The sequence below is a fragment of the Aquarana catesbeiana genome, linkage group LG08, assembly GCF_042186555.1.
Source record: "Aquarana catesbeiana isolate 2022-GZ linkage group LG08, ASM4218655v1, whole genome shotgun sequence".
Taxonomy (NCBI): Eukaryota; Metazoa; Chordata; class Amphibia; order Anura; family Ranidae; genus Aquarana; species Aquarana catesbeiana.
The window spans coordinates 40795613-40811289 of record NC_133331.1 but is presented as its reverse complement, the minus strand read 5'-3'; the positions used below and the strand labels follow the sequence as shown (position 1 = coordinate 40811289).

At 41.6% G+C, this 15677-nt stretch overlaps 1 protein-coding gene across 1 annotated transcript in view; it reads left to right on the top strand.

Moving 5' to 3' along the window:
* The window catches only part of DOCK1 (dedicator of cytokinesis 1), a gene marked incomplete in the record, with an annotated part of 633434 nt that overhangs the window by 153166 nt on the left and 464591 nt on the right, over positions 1-15677 (top strand). Inside the window, 2 exon segments of the mRNA XM_073595735.1 lie at positions 5118-5199; positions 6584-6719. Coding sequence (XP_073451836.1) covers positions 5118-5199; positions 6584-6719 — 218 coding nt within the window.

Below are 15677 nucleotides of genomic sequence, written 5' to 3'. Positions count from 1 at the left end.
TTGAGCCACTCGATACAGTAGGTCCCTTTCCACAGTGAAGTACGGGTAAGTGCAAGTTTTTTCTGGGTTCACTAACTCGCCATCTATTTTCACCACATTCTCCCGTGCCTTTATTAGGGTGGGGTCTTTTAACTGTTCTGTGGCAAAATTTTCCCTGTGAACCTCAAGATCTGAAAATTCCACAGACGGCATGTTTTCATCTGAGGATGTTGGCTCCTCCCCATTTTCTCGAGTTTCCCCTGCCAATACCGACAAGGGAAATTCTGGAGAGTCCTCACCACTCTCAGAGGAATTCTGGTCATCATCTTTCTGGTCTATAGGGGCACCAGTGGGGGGCTCAGGACAATCCCAGAGTTCCCAGAACATTGGAAAATCCCTTCCCACAATGGCATCATGTGGTAAGTGAGACACTAACCCCACCTGATGAGAGAGGTTACCTTTGTGGGTCTCAAAAAACACTGAAGTTACAGGATACTCTCGGGTGTCCCCATGCACACAAATAACAGCCACCTTGTTATTCCCAGAGACCACTGTAGTAACTAATTCAGCCTTTATCAATGTCACCAGGCTACCTGAATCCAGCAACACATCCACATTTCTACCATTAATACACATTTTACATAAATGTTTCTCAGGTCCCCGAATGGCAGTACAAGCGACTGTCGCAAACATCGACTGACGTCTGTCCCTTATAAAGTCACATTGCATAGGTTCATCCACAACTGGGCAATTAGCTGAAATATGTCCCTCTTGCCGGCAGCGGTAGCAAATAATCTTTTTCGCTGCCTCTTGCGGCCTGGGCTTCCCGGGCTGCTCCCGCCAGACATTAGGTTGAACCCCCACCTTCTCACTCTCTCCACCCTCACCCCTTGGAGTCATCTTACCCGCCACTGGGGATGGTCTGGTCTTAGGGTGGAAAGTCCGTGAGTCCCTGGAAGAGGTGGTCAGGTTCTCTGTAGCCAAGTACCTCTCAACCAGATCCACAAGCTTATCTGCAGTTTCTGGGTCTCCATGGCTTACCCACTTTTGGATGGAAGTAGGAAGAGCTCTCAGAAAACGATCCATAACAACACGTTCCACAATGTTTGGTGCGGTCAAAGTCTCTGGCTGCAGCCACCTCCTGCTCAGGTGAATGAGATCATACATTTGAGACCTGGGGGGTTTTCCAAGCCGGAAAGTCCAGTTATGTACACGCTGAGCCCGGACGGCCAGGGTGACACCCAGCCGTGCCAATATTTCTGTTTTTAGCACCACATAGTCTTTTGCTTGGTCCGGCTCTAGGTCATAATAGGCTTTCTGCGATTCCCCTGTTAACAGAGGGGCCACAAGTCCAGCCCACTGCTCCTTAGGCCACTTTTCCCTTTCAGCAGTCCTTTCAAATGTGGTCAAAAACACCTCCGGATCATCCTCTCCAGTCATTTTTGTCAGTAAACGGCTCACACCAAAGGATGCAGTATTAGTGGAACCACTTGCCTCACTGGTCTGCGGCCGTTGCTGCATTAATGTCTCGATTTGTTGTTGGAGTCTCTGCTCTTGCTTTTGTAATAGCTCTATGAAGCGGGCCTCAGATTGCTGCTGGGCTTGTTGCTGAGCGTCCAGACTCTGCAGTTGAGCTTTCTGCTGAGCTTCCAGACTCTGCTGCAAAGTTGCATTTGTCCGCTGCTGATTTGCATTTGCTAGAGCCAGCTGTCTCAGTATCTCCTCCATGCTGGCCTTAAAAAAAAAAAAAAAAAAACTGCCCGCATTCTCCACCAACTGTGAGGGGTTAGCTCGGCAGCGGGTGTGTGTGACCCCCTGGATGGGTTCACCACACAAAATCAGGCACAGCAGACAGCTTGGTAGGTGAAACAAAAACAAAGGTGCGGTTTATTCAGACTAGATGCATTGAAAAAATAACAGAAAAACAAAAGAAACATGAAAAGAAATCCTGGTCAGCTTGACCGCTTACTACACACGTAGTGTCCCTAACTAACAACTGGGTGCAGCCTTGTGCTGCCCCAGACCCTATCTCTCTTTGAGAAGTTTTGCCACACAGGCGTTAACTCACCGCAAAGCTCAGATACCACACTCCCCAGTCTACACAATCACAGAACTGGTTCCAGGATGGAGCATCTCCCTAAGCATGCTGGGATGTTTTCTATAGGTCTTAATGAGCCCACTTACTTCAGCTGGGCTCATTACCTCTTCCCCTGCAGGACTCCCAGTACTCCCCCTAGTGGTATAAGTCAGCATAAAGCCTGAATCTAGGGCATACATATTTTCCATCCTGGATGCAACCAGGTGATTTTACCTGCCTGCTGTCACAATATATATATAGATATATATATATATATATATGTGTGTATATATATATATATATATATGTCTAACATACAGTGTGTATATAATATATATACACACATACACTGTATGTTAGACAATTTCCAGAGACAGTCTAACACATCCACATCCCTGATGAATATAAAAGATTGAAGAGAGCACACCACTCCCTCATAAGATGGTGGGATTTTAAAGGATGTGTATAGAGCTGTCAGAGGTAAGCACAACAACAAAATAGTAAATATAGTTAAATTTATTACAAAAGTTCATCAGTTTAAAAGATTACAATAATGACATTTGGTCTCAGAATTAGACCAATAATCAAGGGAGTGGTGTGCTCTCTTCAATCCCTCTTATAAGGTAGCCGGGTGGAGTGAGAGAAGTGGGTCTTCTGGAGGCAGACTATATCTGCTTCCAAGGAGCCTAAATGGCGGAACGCAGTGGTTTGCTTGGACCCTTAATGTTAAGGGTTGCAAAACATAGCGCTGCAATGTAAAATGGAGAATTTGGTAGCCATATCTGGATTTTGGGTCCCAGTCGGGGCTGGGCGGTGCAAGTCAATTTTACAGTGCTCCAGATAGGAAAAGAGGGGAATGAGTATGTAGGAAAGGATTCCAGCTGAATGAATATAGGATTAAGAAGGAGAAATGCATGGTTTAATTATACTCAAAACTGTATAGAAACAGGTGTATGCCGATGTTGCCTAGTTTCTGTGATTTATGTGCATACGCCTCAATCATTGTAGTAGTATGGACATATACATATCTAGATCTGAGAGATCTTACACAAAAGAGGTAGTTCCATCTGCAATACACATTTATTGATAGGGTTACATAATATACAAATTACACACCAGACTGTATTTACAACACAATGTACAGTGTAGGTCCCCCTGGCTTACATGATATTTACAAATTGCCCACAACAACCATATTTACAATACAATATAAGATGCAAGTATAGCGTTAGATTATCTGTTAACTTCAGGTCGGCCCATGGTGACTGCTCTGTCCCCACACCAAAGAGGGACTAAACTTGGTCACAAAGCATTATATTCCCCTCCTTTCTGTACTGTGGCTAATATAATTCTCCTTAATTGGTCACTATACCTAGTAAATGTGTATTGGGCACAGCCTGATTGGATGTATCAAAGAAGGCTGTTTACTACCCAGGTGAGATGTTATCAGGGAAAACAAAAGGCCAACCTTTGAAGTTGAACTAATAACGTAACACCAACACAACACTCAATATTTTAAATATATTTCCTTCTAACTGAAACATATTTCTTCTTGCAATATTATTTACAACTGTTAATGGAGATTTCACATAAACCGATTATGTAACTCTGGGTACATTTGCAGTAAGTTGCTCTATGTACTTGGAGGCTAATCTGTGAGCAACAACCACAAGGGGTTGCGGACTGGCATCTGAGGAGCAGTGACCCCCCAGGAGCAACGGGTGCATGTAATTAACGTTTATAAGAGCATCAGTATCGGGCTAGTGAACAGTTTTCCCATGGTAACATTAAGGCCAAGTAAACATTAACAAGTTAAAATAGCAACTGTAGTGTAAAACAGACAGCATTCTCTGCTCCCAGAATTACCTGGCTTAAAAAAGGATCAACAACAAGAATATAAAAGACCCTGTGGCTCCCAGTGCGCTGAAGAAAGAAGGGTCAAAACATGGCTGGACACAGGTCTGGTGGGGAAACTGCTTCTTAATCACCCAGGAGAGAGATGACCAGCAACTCTATTCAGCCTATTAAGCAAAGATAAGCTGAAGAGACACAAAAGGACAATGGTATACACCATGAGGGCATGGCAATAAAGACATTCAAATAAAGTAGTGTTTACTGGGACATCTGGACAATGTGGGCATAGTAAGATTCAACAGAATAGCATAGCAATAGTTGTTCGGGACAGGTGAGATGGTGAAAATTAGGTCCCTTATTACAGAGTCAGTGAGCAACTGACTCATGGTATCCGTAGAGGAATTGAGGATAGGTAAGGGGGCAAGTTGCCCAAATACGACTGGTAGTCTGTTCCCTGTAAGCCAGCAAGACTGATTAGAATAAAGTTAGAGAGTCCAAATACTGAATAAACTTCAGAAAATGGGGATATTATAGCTCTGGGAGCTGGACATTTGAAGTGGAGTACTTAGTAAGGTGCAGGGCCTTTCTGGTACTAAGGCAGATGGAGATCGAGTGGTAAATGCGCTTTCCCCGGAGCTAGCTAAAACTTTAAGTTTAAAAAGGTTTAAAAGGTTTAATCTAGATCCTATATGAATAAAAGGTGACTGTTGTAAGCACCCTTACATGTGTTAATGTTTTTTTCCCTGCTGTAACTGCCACATTTGCTGGACAACGTGGTCTGTTAAAGAAAGTAGGGGAAAAAAAACGGATATACCAACGGAATCGACAGTTAATAAAACTATGTTACATGGAAAACATAAATTGTGATGTTAATGCTTTTGACAAATTGCATCATTTATGTAAATTTTGCTTATAGATTCACTTTAAGTGTTGCATGACAGGTCCTCTTATATTGTTTAAATGGTTAAGAAAGTGATAGAAATGGTCCTCTTGTGCATTTTTCTGACTGTTTTTTACATGTTTGCTTATAAAAAAAAAAGAAATGAAGTTAAACAAAAACATTTATTTTTCATACTATTTATTTAAGAATTGATCTGCCCTGAAGTAAGATATGTCAAGGAGCCGAGGCTTTCAGTTCATTGTAATGTTTATTTTTTCAAATAGAAAATGTTCCTACTCCAATCGCCTATCATTTCTATTTTTGCAGTGAAAACTATTTGGTGCGCTGGTCAAGCTCGGGCCTGCCGAAGGATATTGAGCGGCTGCATAACCTACGAGCAGTTTTCACAGTAAGTTATTGCATTAAGTGTTCCGGGATGCTCTTCAGAGAGGAGGCGGTGGAAAATTAATTAGGAAGTTTTATATCATTCTGAGATCGCAGCCCGTGGTTGCAGAGACCTAGATAGACATGACTATTCCATCCTGTAGAAAATAATTTTAAGCAGGTTTTCCTTAACTTTGGCCAGTCATGTAACACCTCTACAACTTCTGCAGTGTTTGAATACTACTACTTGTCCTATTAAAGGCTAACTCCATAACAAACCTATATGTCAGTTTTGCCTGGGTGCTGCTAAGTTGGATCGTATGCTGGCTTCCTATATTTGAAGGGAATCCATTGTGAGTGCACCTTTGCCTGTTATGGTGCACCTCTCTACTGATAGAGAATTTACTGCAGGAGAATATTTCCACTGTTGCCACCAAGAGTTTTTCAAGATGGTGGGTGACTGGCAAATATTTTTGTATATAGTTGTTTTCTAGTTTAATAGTAAGATGTTTAGCATGGTGTTGACTAAATATGACCAACATTCCTAATACTGTTAAGCTGTACTTGATTTTATTACATAAATCTCCATCAACTTAAATGCATTCTTTTTCCCTGTGGGCACTCACTCCCCTGTCAGAGCCTTGTCGTCTTTGCCAAAATGTCTTGGGGGGATTGAAATTCAGGCAGAGCAGGACAAATGGCAGATTTGCCTGAACAGTGATGCTCTGATTCAGTGAAGGCAAATAACCAATCCCATGGCATTTTTAACAGCAGTTATGTTTTTCAGATGAAATCTAAATTTTTCTGGGTATAATAAAATCAAGTTGTTATCTTTTATAGTATAAATTCCCTTTTAAGCAGTTTCCTTTTGTTTCTGGAAAAATGATTTTGTTTTCACAAAGAATGCCTGTGCTGCTCATGTTGCACTCCTTTTTTGCAGCTGCCTTGTCTAAGAGAAGGCACCACAAAATGCCAGTTGATACTATAGTTGGCAAAAAAAAAACCTTATGGTGTGGCCGATGATTCGAGTTTCATGTTATTATTAAGGGCTCACCTTCTTTGACTTTGGGACCAAGTCCTGCCAGATTGTGGGGAAGATGGAGGAAGTGATACAATGAGCTGCAGCAGTCCACTGTATTGCTCCTTGCACAGTGACAGTGCATATGATGTGTGCTGTTACTGTGCAATATGCATTTTGGCGGGTTTCTTGAAAAATACTAGTTGCATTATAGGCGATGGTAAGGTATTGAATTTTGGGTTACATACCCATGATTTTACATCTCTGCAATAAGAAATTGGGGAAAGGAATAATGAGGATGCATGCATGTAAAAGATGTCTTGCACTGCGATAAATGTTAGTGTGCATTATTATTATTATTATTATTTACTTAGCCTAACTTTATTTACAGGATCTCGGCAGTAAAGACCTGAATAGAGAAAAGATAAGTTTTGTATGCCAAATTGTAAGAGTCGGGCGCATGGAATTACGGGACAATAGTACGAGAAAACTTACATCCGGTCTAAGGAGACCCTTTGGTGTGGCAGGTGACACATTTCTCTTTTTTATTTTATAAAAAAGCAAAAGAAAACAAAGTTAAAACAAACAAAGAACCATAACTATGTTATATCCTCTATATAAACGGCATAAAGATTAAAAATTCAGTGTAATTGAATTGAGGAACCCATTAGAGCCATATATGCTGGTAATCTGTTGTGCATGCACGTCTGCTGGTCTTGGGGGTATCATGGGATCCTTTCCCAGACATACCAATACCCTCTCATTCCACAACCATTTTATGAGTACCCCACAGACTCCTCACTGAGCAATGGCGGAGACTAGGTGCAGAAGAGCTGTGAACTAAAAAAAGGGCCCAGTACCCCTCGTGCTATATAGGCAGCACTGAGGAAAATCATTTAAACAGGGTGATGGCTTTTCCCCTGCTCTTGAGCAAGGTCCTAGACACCGCTCTCTTTCTAGCTCATGCTTCGTGACACAGCACAGGCTAATTTGACTAAAGACAGATTTCACTGAAACTGTCTAAAAACTGCCCAGGATCTGAAAGCACTCTTCTGCCTCTCCACCACTTAAATCTATTCAAGAGTGTGGCCCTGAACTAACCTCTTGGAGGAAGATGAGGTTGACACAGAAGAGGGCTCTGTAAAGGAATTTTCACCTCCAGCATTTTGAGGCAGAAGCTAAGGCTTTATGCCATATGTTTTCTACTGTGAGCTCACTTATTGATAGGGTGCGTACTTCCCTTTAGCAACACCAGAATCTTATCAGCCTAAACAAGCTACTATGGGCACAAAAGAGCTGGCAAAGTCTAGAAAGTCTTTGCACATGATAATTAATTGTACTTTGTATGAGGATTGCCCAAGACCTAGACCAGCATCTGGCCCGTAGTACTCTAAAGAGACAGGTTTCTCTTATCCATTCTATTCTAGAAACCTTTGGCTTCATACACTCTTTTTTTCAAGCCCATTAAATAAGGAGTTGGTTATGGCTCCTATGTCTCTCTAGGATCTAAATCTGATATATTTGGTACCTCAAAAACTTTCCTTTGAACTCATTTGAATCCCATTGTGGGATCTCAGGAGTAAGGTGGTGTTTTATGTGGTACCTCTGTCAGGCGTGTTTCTGAGGTGGCATCTTCTCTTCTTTTTTTTTTTTTTTTTTTTTTTTTTGTGTAAGGAGACATTTATGGTCTTGTCTTCTTGTCTTGGGGACAAGATGATCCAGAGATTGAGACCATCCTTCCTCCCCAGGGTTGTCTTTTTCCTTCACCTCAGTGAGGATATTGTCCTCCCTTCTCATCTTTCCTACTACAAAGCATGCCAACGAGATTTAACTACACTACCTGGATGTATCAGAGTGGTTAGGGCAGTGGTGGCGAACCTTGGCACCCCAGATGTTTTGAAACTACATTTCCCATGATGCTCAACTACACGGCAGAGTGCATGAGCATCATGGGAAATGTAGTTCCAAAACATCTGAGGTGCCAAGGTTGGCCATCACTGGGTTAGGGTTTACCAAGCTGCAACATCTTTCTTCCCTTTTTGTCATCCCTGAAGGTACCAGGCTGCTAATTTCCAGGGCTTATACCCTCAAGGAACAGGTTCTTCTTTTCCCTATCAGGGCCCATTACACTGGATATGTCAGTAATGAGTATCAGTTTTGCAGGTTTGCAAGTCCGCCAACTGGTCTGCTTGTTTATTTTTTTTTTTACCAGATTGCTTTTTAGGCTGCTGCTGATGTGAGCTTTGGCTGCAAGGTGTTTTAAGCTGTCATCTGAAAGTTTTGGGTCTATTGACTGTTATTTTTGTGGGCCTGTTTTCTATGTTTTTGCCCACCAATTTATTTTTTGCTCAGGGATGTCCCATGGTCTGTGACTTTATACTGATGATTTGGGCTGACCAGTAAATTCCATACCTTGGAGTACGGTACAGGACCACTCCCCTTTTTTATGTTAAAGAACATGACCAGTTCGTTCTTTTCTCCCATTATGTTTTACAAAAATCTCTGAAAACAAAAGGGATTTCTACTGTTATACTTGGCGGTGTGTATAAAAAAAATCTGTTTTGTACAGAAAATATTTTGCTGTGGATGTATTAAATAAAGAGTACTGTTTGACGTCAAGTATAATTTTCACTTTGAGACCTCCACCTCTCTTCTCCTGTGTTCAGACATGTGACAGCAATTTTGCTAAAGAAACTGTGAATTATCTGTGATTATAGGTTAATTAAATTTGCATGTTTGTTTCATTAGTAATGAAAAGGTAAAGCTGTGGCGCACTCTATTTACTTGCTATTGAAATGATTAAGGCACACTGCAATGATGTGTATACAAAAAAACCCTAAGGCCTCTTATTTTTCTCCTTTTTTTTTTTGAGTGTAATAGATTTTTATATTAATGTTTCAAGTGCTGTTTAAATGAGCAGCCAAGTTGGCCTGTGTAGAAGAATTATACAATATACAAAGTACATAGTTTACAGCTGTTAATAGTCTTATGTGAAAGAAGTAAAAACAATTAGGACTTGTGTTTGCAGACATACTACCTACTCGGCATGTTACAAATGACTCGCGTAGCTCTGGCCCAGGATCAAAAAACTCACGGCTCCCATAGAGCCTTTTCCATTTTGTGTTCCACATGCGAGTCATATTGAATCAATGGTAGGGGTGGACACAGAGACAAAGTTACCAACATTAACGCCCAGTGATCTTAAAGGGAAAGTATAATGCATTGTCAATTAGCACATATTTTTATTTTCATTTTCAGATGACTTGAATACCACTAAAACTAAAATGGCATTTTAGTCAAAAAGACTGACTAAAACAAAATCCAAATTTGACGTCAAAATTAACACTGTAAGGCAATGGGATATCCTTTCTGCTGCTCTACTGATATAAAAATGTTGGAAACATTTGTAGGACTCAGCAAGAGTACCGTAGAAACTGGAGTGCAATTTGAATAAACGCTGGGAGAGTTCTTCAATACCAGAGTTCTCCCTGCAGCATTAACCACTTGCCGACCACAATATATATACAGTTAAATCCATATATATTTGGACACAGGCATGACTTTCATACTTTTGGCTCTGTATGCCACCAGAATAAAATGAAAATGAAACAATCCAAATGAATTTGAAGTGCAGACTTTCAGCTTTAATTCAAGGGGTTGAACTTAAATACCAAGTACACGTTTTAGGAACTGCGACCATTTTTATTCAGTCTCCCCATTTTCAGGGCCTCATTGTAATTGGACAAATGAATATAATCCTAAAAAGAAATGACTTCCTGAAGTCTGGAACCCATGGATATTACCAAAGACTGTGTTTCCTCCTTTCTGATGCTTTGCCAGACTCTAACTGCAGCTGTCTTCAGTTGTTCTTTGTGGGTCTTTATGCCTTTAGTTTTGCCTTTAGCAAGTGAAATGCATGCTCAATTGGGTTGAGATCATGTGATTGACTTGGCCATTGTAGAATATGCCACTCCTTTTCCTTCAAAAGCTTTTGGGTTGCTTTTGCTGTGTGTTTTGGATCATTGTCTGTACTGTGAAGCGTTGTCCAATCAACTTTGCTGCATTTGGCTGAATCTGGGCTGACAGTATATCTCTAAACACTGCAGAATTCATCCAGCTGCTTCTGTCTTCTGTGACATCATCAATAAACACCAATGACCCAGTGCCACTGGAAGCCATGCATGCCCATACCATCACACTGCCTCCACCATGTTTTACAGATGATGTGTGCTTTGGATCATGAACTGTTCCAAGCCTTCGCCACACTTTTTTTTTTTTTTCTTCACGTCATTCTGGTACAGATTAATCTTAGTTTCACAAATCAGAAAAAATGGGAATCCCACCTAATACCTGTATGTAGTACTCGCCCTATATGAATGGGGGGGGGGGGGTGTAATCAAAATATAATAGACAAGGATATAAAGCAAAAAACAGGATTCTACACGCCCTATAGAGTTAATTGCATATTTTATTGCATGGGGGGGGTGAGTCCTGACGAAGTTCGGGTGTATAGGAACGAAACATGTAGACATTGACGCTGGGACATGCACCCCACCCCCCCTTCATTGACCTAGCCACCCTGAACTTCAGGGACTTTAACCTGACCTTAAATTCCATCTGACCATCTCTTTGGATTCAAGAGAGTAACCGCCTCTGATTACGCTGGAGCACACCAGCTGATCGGCACAGACATGAGTATCCCAGCTAAGGCGACCCGTTTAAACTGGGAATATACTGCACGGCGTGCTCGTCCATCCATCTGTGGGAGACTGGTGATCTGTGAGGTCTGAGAGTACACTGAGCATATTGAAGCTGTGAGAAGTTTTGTTACATTTGTGATAGATCGGAATTATCTGCACGCTGCGGGAATCCCTTTATGCTGACATGCATCATCACACTTGACACTGTGACTGGCAACCTCTCAAGCGCGGTGTACAGATAATTGACCTTACACAGAACTTACTCCTTGCTTCATTCATCTCCGCATTTCAGCTTTCCCTCCTTCCATATTTCCACATGGACAGCCTGCTTCAGGCAACAGCAGTCGGGACTGACCAGCTATTTGGTTAAACCTTACCTGTGTTACCAGTGTTCATCAGTTGGATATCGGGCGAGCTGACATCGATTGAATATCGGAGTGTCTATTCCATTTTTTGATCAGCCCCATTTTTCACATGGCTGACTGACCTATGACAGTGCGGATTTCCCTGTTGGTTTAGTAGAGTGTGGACATATATTGGCCAGTGTATCCCCATTCCATTACGGGGTAGTGTGTTATATGCCCTTTGTATTTACAAAGTTGATCACTGCCCCCTTTCAGGAACAAGTTCTGGGGGTCCTAGATAGGTTGGCTTAGAGCCATCTTTAAAAAAGGGGGGGTGTTTATATTGGGTAGGGTGGGCTTAGCCCCCTGTGGGCATTGTGTCCTCCACCCCTCGGTCTCTTTTACGAGGGGTGATGCATCATTGTCCCATACAGGGTGCGGTACTTTGGGGTTGTTTTAGGGGGAGAGGGGATACCATTAGGGGGGTTTGGATATGTGGGGGCCTTGGGGTTTGTGCTAGAAATGTTTGGTATGGCTTTTGATGCAATAAATTATGTAGTTAACTCTATAGGGTATGTAGAATCCTTTGTTTTTGTTTTATATTCTTGTCTAATCTTATTGAATAATTAGAGTATCAACACATAGTGGTAATGTGGATACTGATGGTAGATAATACTCAGTGCCACGTCCTTACATGTTACATATATAGGAAGAAAAAATTGGGCTTTGGACTTTCTTGGCACAATAAACACTATAGTAGATATGGTTAAAAAATCAATTTATTAAAGATTATTTAAAATTCTAAAAGGATAGAGAGGTTCATAACCATACATTTACAATTTATACACTCCATACACAGCTCTGTAGTATACAAATCAATTATGCAATAAATGGGGTTACCAATATACATACGATTACATAGAAATTAAGGAAGAGCTATGCAGAGATAATAATCGATGGTAAGAAATCGCTCAACATGTTGCACACTGAAGCGCTTCTTCAGGAGCACAGAACATATTACTGGAATATACAAAACATCCAATGAATACAATGAAGATAAAAGAAACTAAGTAATCAAGATATTACAAGTTTGGTATCACCGCCACTATGGCCCAAACGATAGTACTAAAACAAAATCAGAGTAATATTCATATATCATGGGGGCGTGTGTAGCATGATAGTGATATTGGTACATAGCATGTATGCCTAATTTAGTCTATTCAAATCACAGGGATTGTGACTGGCAAAAGGGGGGAGAAGTTGCAGAAGAATATAAAGAAAATATTGAAAGAATAAAGCAAGAGAGAAGAGGGGAATGGAAAGGAAAAAAAAAAAAAAAGATACATAGTTACATAGTAGCTGAGGTTGAAAAAAAGACACAAGTCCATCAAGTCCAACCTATGTGTGTGATTATGTGTCAGTATTACATTACATATCCCTGTATGTTGCGGTCATTCAGGTGATTATCTAATAGTTTCTTGAAGCTATCAATGCTCCCCGCTGAGACCACCGCCTGTGGAAGGGAATTCCACATCCTTGCCGCTCTTACAGTAAAGAACCCTCTACGTAGTTTAAGGTTAAACCGCTTTTCTTCTAATTGTAATGAGTGGCCACGAGTCTTATTAAACTCTCTTCTGCGAAAAAGTTTTATCCTTATTGTGGGGTCACCAGTACAGTATTTGTAAATTGAAATCATATCCCCTCTCAAGCGTCTCTTCTCCAGAGAGAATAAGTTCAGCGCTCGCAACCTTTCCTCATAACTAAGATCCTCCAGACCCTTTATTAGCTTTGTTGCCCTTCTTTGTACTCGTTCCATTTCCAGTACATCCCTCCTGAGGACTGGACAGCATACTCCAGGTGCGGCCGGACCAGAGTCTTGTAGAGCGGGAGAATTATCGTTTTATCTCTGGAGTTGTTCCCCCTTTTAATGCATGCCAATATTCTGTTTGCTTTATTAGCAGGAGCTTGGCATTGCATGCCGTTGCTGAGCCTATCATCTACTAGGACCCCCAGGTCCTTTTCCATCCTAGATTCCCCCAGAGGTTCTCCCCCCAGTGTACAGATTGCATTTATATTTTTGCCACCCAAATGCATTATTTTACATTTTTCTACATTGAACCTCATCTGCCATGTAGTCGCCCACCCCATTAATTTGTTCAGGTCTTTTTGCAAGGTTTCCACATCCTGCGGAGAAGTTATTGCCCTGCTTAGCATAGTATCGTCTGCAAATACAGAGATTGAACTGTTTATCCCATCCTCCAGGTCGTTTATAAACAAATTAAATAGGATTGGTCCCAGCACAGAACCCTGGGGAACCTCACTACCCACCCCTGACCATTCTGAGTACTCCCCATTTATCATGTTAGTTTACATACTATTGATGTTAGGCTAACTGGTCTGTAATTCCCAGGGATGTTTTTTGGGCCCTTTTTAAATATTGGTGCTACATTGGCTTTTCTCCAATCAGCTGGTACCATTCCAGTCAATAGACTGTCTGTAAAAATTAGGAACAACGGTCTGGCAATCACCTGACTGAGTTCCCTAAGTACCCTCGGATGCAAGCCATCTGGTCCCGGTGATTTATTAATGTTAAGTTTCTCAAGTCTAATTTTAATTCCGTCCTCTGTTAACCATGGAGGTGCTTCCTGTGTTGTGTCATGAGGATAAACACTGCAGTTTTGGTTACTGAATCCCCCCGATTCACTCGTGAAGACTGAGGAGAAGAATAAATTCAATACCTTTGCCATCTCCCCATCCTTTGCAACCAGATGTCCTTCCTCATTCTTTATGGGGCCAATATGGTCTGTCCTCCCTTTTTTTACTGTTTACATACTTAAAGAATTTCTTGGGATTTTTTTTGCTCTCCTCCGCTATGTGTCTTTCATGTTCTATCTTAGCCGTCCTAATTGCACCCTTACATTTCTTATTGCATTCTTTATAAAGTCTGAATGCTGAGGATGATCCCTCAACCTTGTATTTTTTGAAGGCCTTCTCCTTTGCTTGTATATGCATTTTTACATTGGAGTTAAGCCATCCAGGATTTTTGTTCGCTCTTTTAAATTTATTACCCAATGGGATACATTGGCTAATGCCCTTATTTAATATGCTCTTAAAGCAAACCCATCTCTCCTCCGTATTCTTTGTTCCTAATATTTTATCCCAATTTATGCCTTTTAGCAAGGTTTGTAGTTTAGGGAAGTTGACTTGAAATTCAGTGTCTTTGTGTTCCCTTCATGTTTCCTATTTGTGTGATTTATACTGAAACTAATTGACCTGTGATCGCTGTTACCTAAATTGCCCCGTATTTCCACATCTGTGATCAGGTCTGTATTGTTGGTAATCAGTAGATCCAGTAATGTTTTATTTCTAGTTGGTGCGTCTACCATCTTACCTATAAAATTGTCCTGCAAGACATTAAGGAACTGGCGAGCCTTAAATGAATGCGCGGTTCCCTCCGCTCAGTCTATGTCTGGATAATTAAAATCCCCCATTATGATAACACTTCCCATCCTTGCTGCTAATCCAATTTGTGATAGGAGATCCATCTCCACTTCCTCCCTCAGGTTAGGGGGCCTATAGCATACTCCCAGTATTATTTTCCCCTTAGCTTCATCCCTTTGGAGCTCTACCCATAAGGATTCCACCTCCTCTCTAGCTCCCTCAGTGATGTCATCTCTCACATTCGCTTGTACATTATTCTTGATATATAGGCATACCCCTCCCCCTTTTTTAGCCTCTCTATCCTTGCAGTATAGGGTATACCCTTGAATGTTTGCCAGCCAATCATGAGAGCTTTTGAACCAGGTCTCTGAAATTCCCACAAAATCCAAATCCTCCTTCTACAACAGTATCTCTAGTTCACCCATCTTGTCCGCCATGCTCCTGGCATTGGTGAACATGCCACATAGTTTAGACCGGTCGCATATTGTCCTCGTATTGGGTGTTTCAAGATTGCAACTAGGACTTGTAACTATACTCACCATGTGTTTTTGTGCTTTGGTTAACCTACCACTAATGCCCCCAATTCTACCCTCTGGAATATCTTCCGCGCTGGCTATCACTGTCTCTGGACCCCCCCCCATCGCCTAGTTTAAAAACCCCTCTAACTTTTTGGCCATCTTCATTCCCAGCAGATCTGCACCCTCCTCATTTAGGTGCAGTCTGTCCCTTCTATAGTACCGGTTAGCAACTGAGAAGTCGGCCCAGTCCTCCAGGAACCCAAACCCCTCCTTACTACACCAGCTCTTCAGCCACTTGTTTACTTCCCTAATCTCCCTCTGCCTTTCTGGTGTGGCTCGATGTACCGGTAGTATTCCTGAGAACACTACCTTGGAGGTCCTTTTCCTCAATTTAGCACCTAAGTCCCTAAAATCGTTCTTTAGGACACTCCATCTGCCTCTGACTTTGTCATTGGTGCCAACGTGCACCATGACAGCCGGGT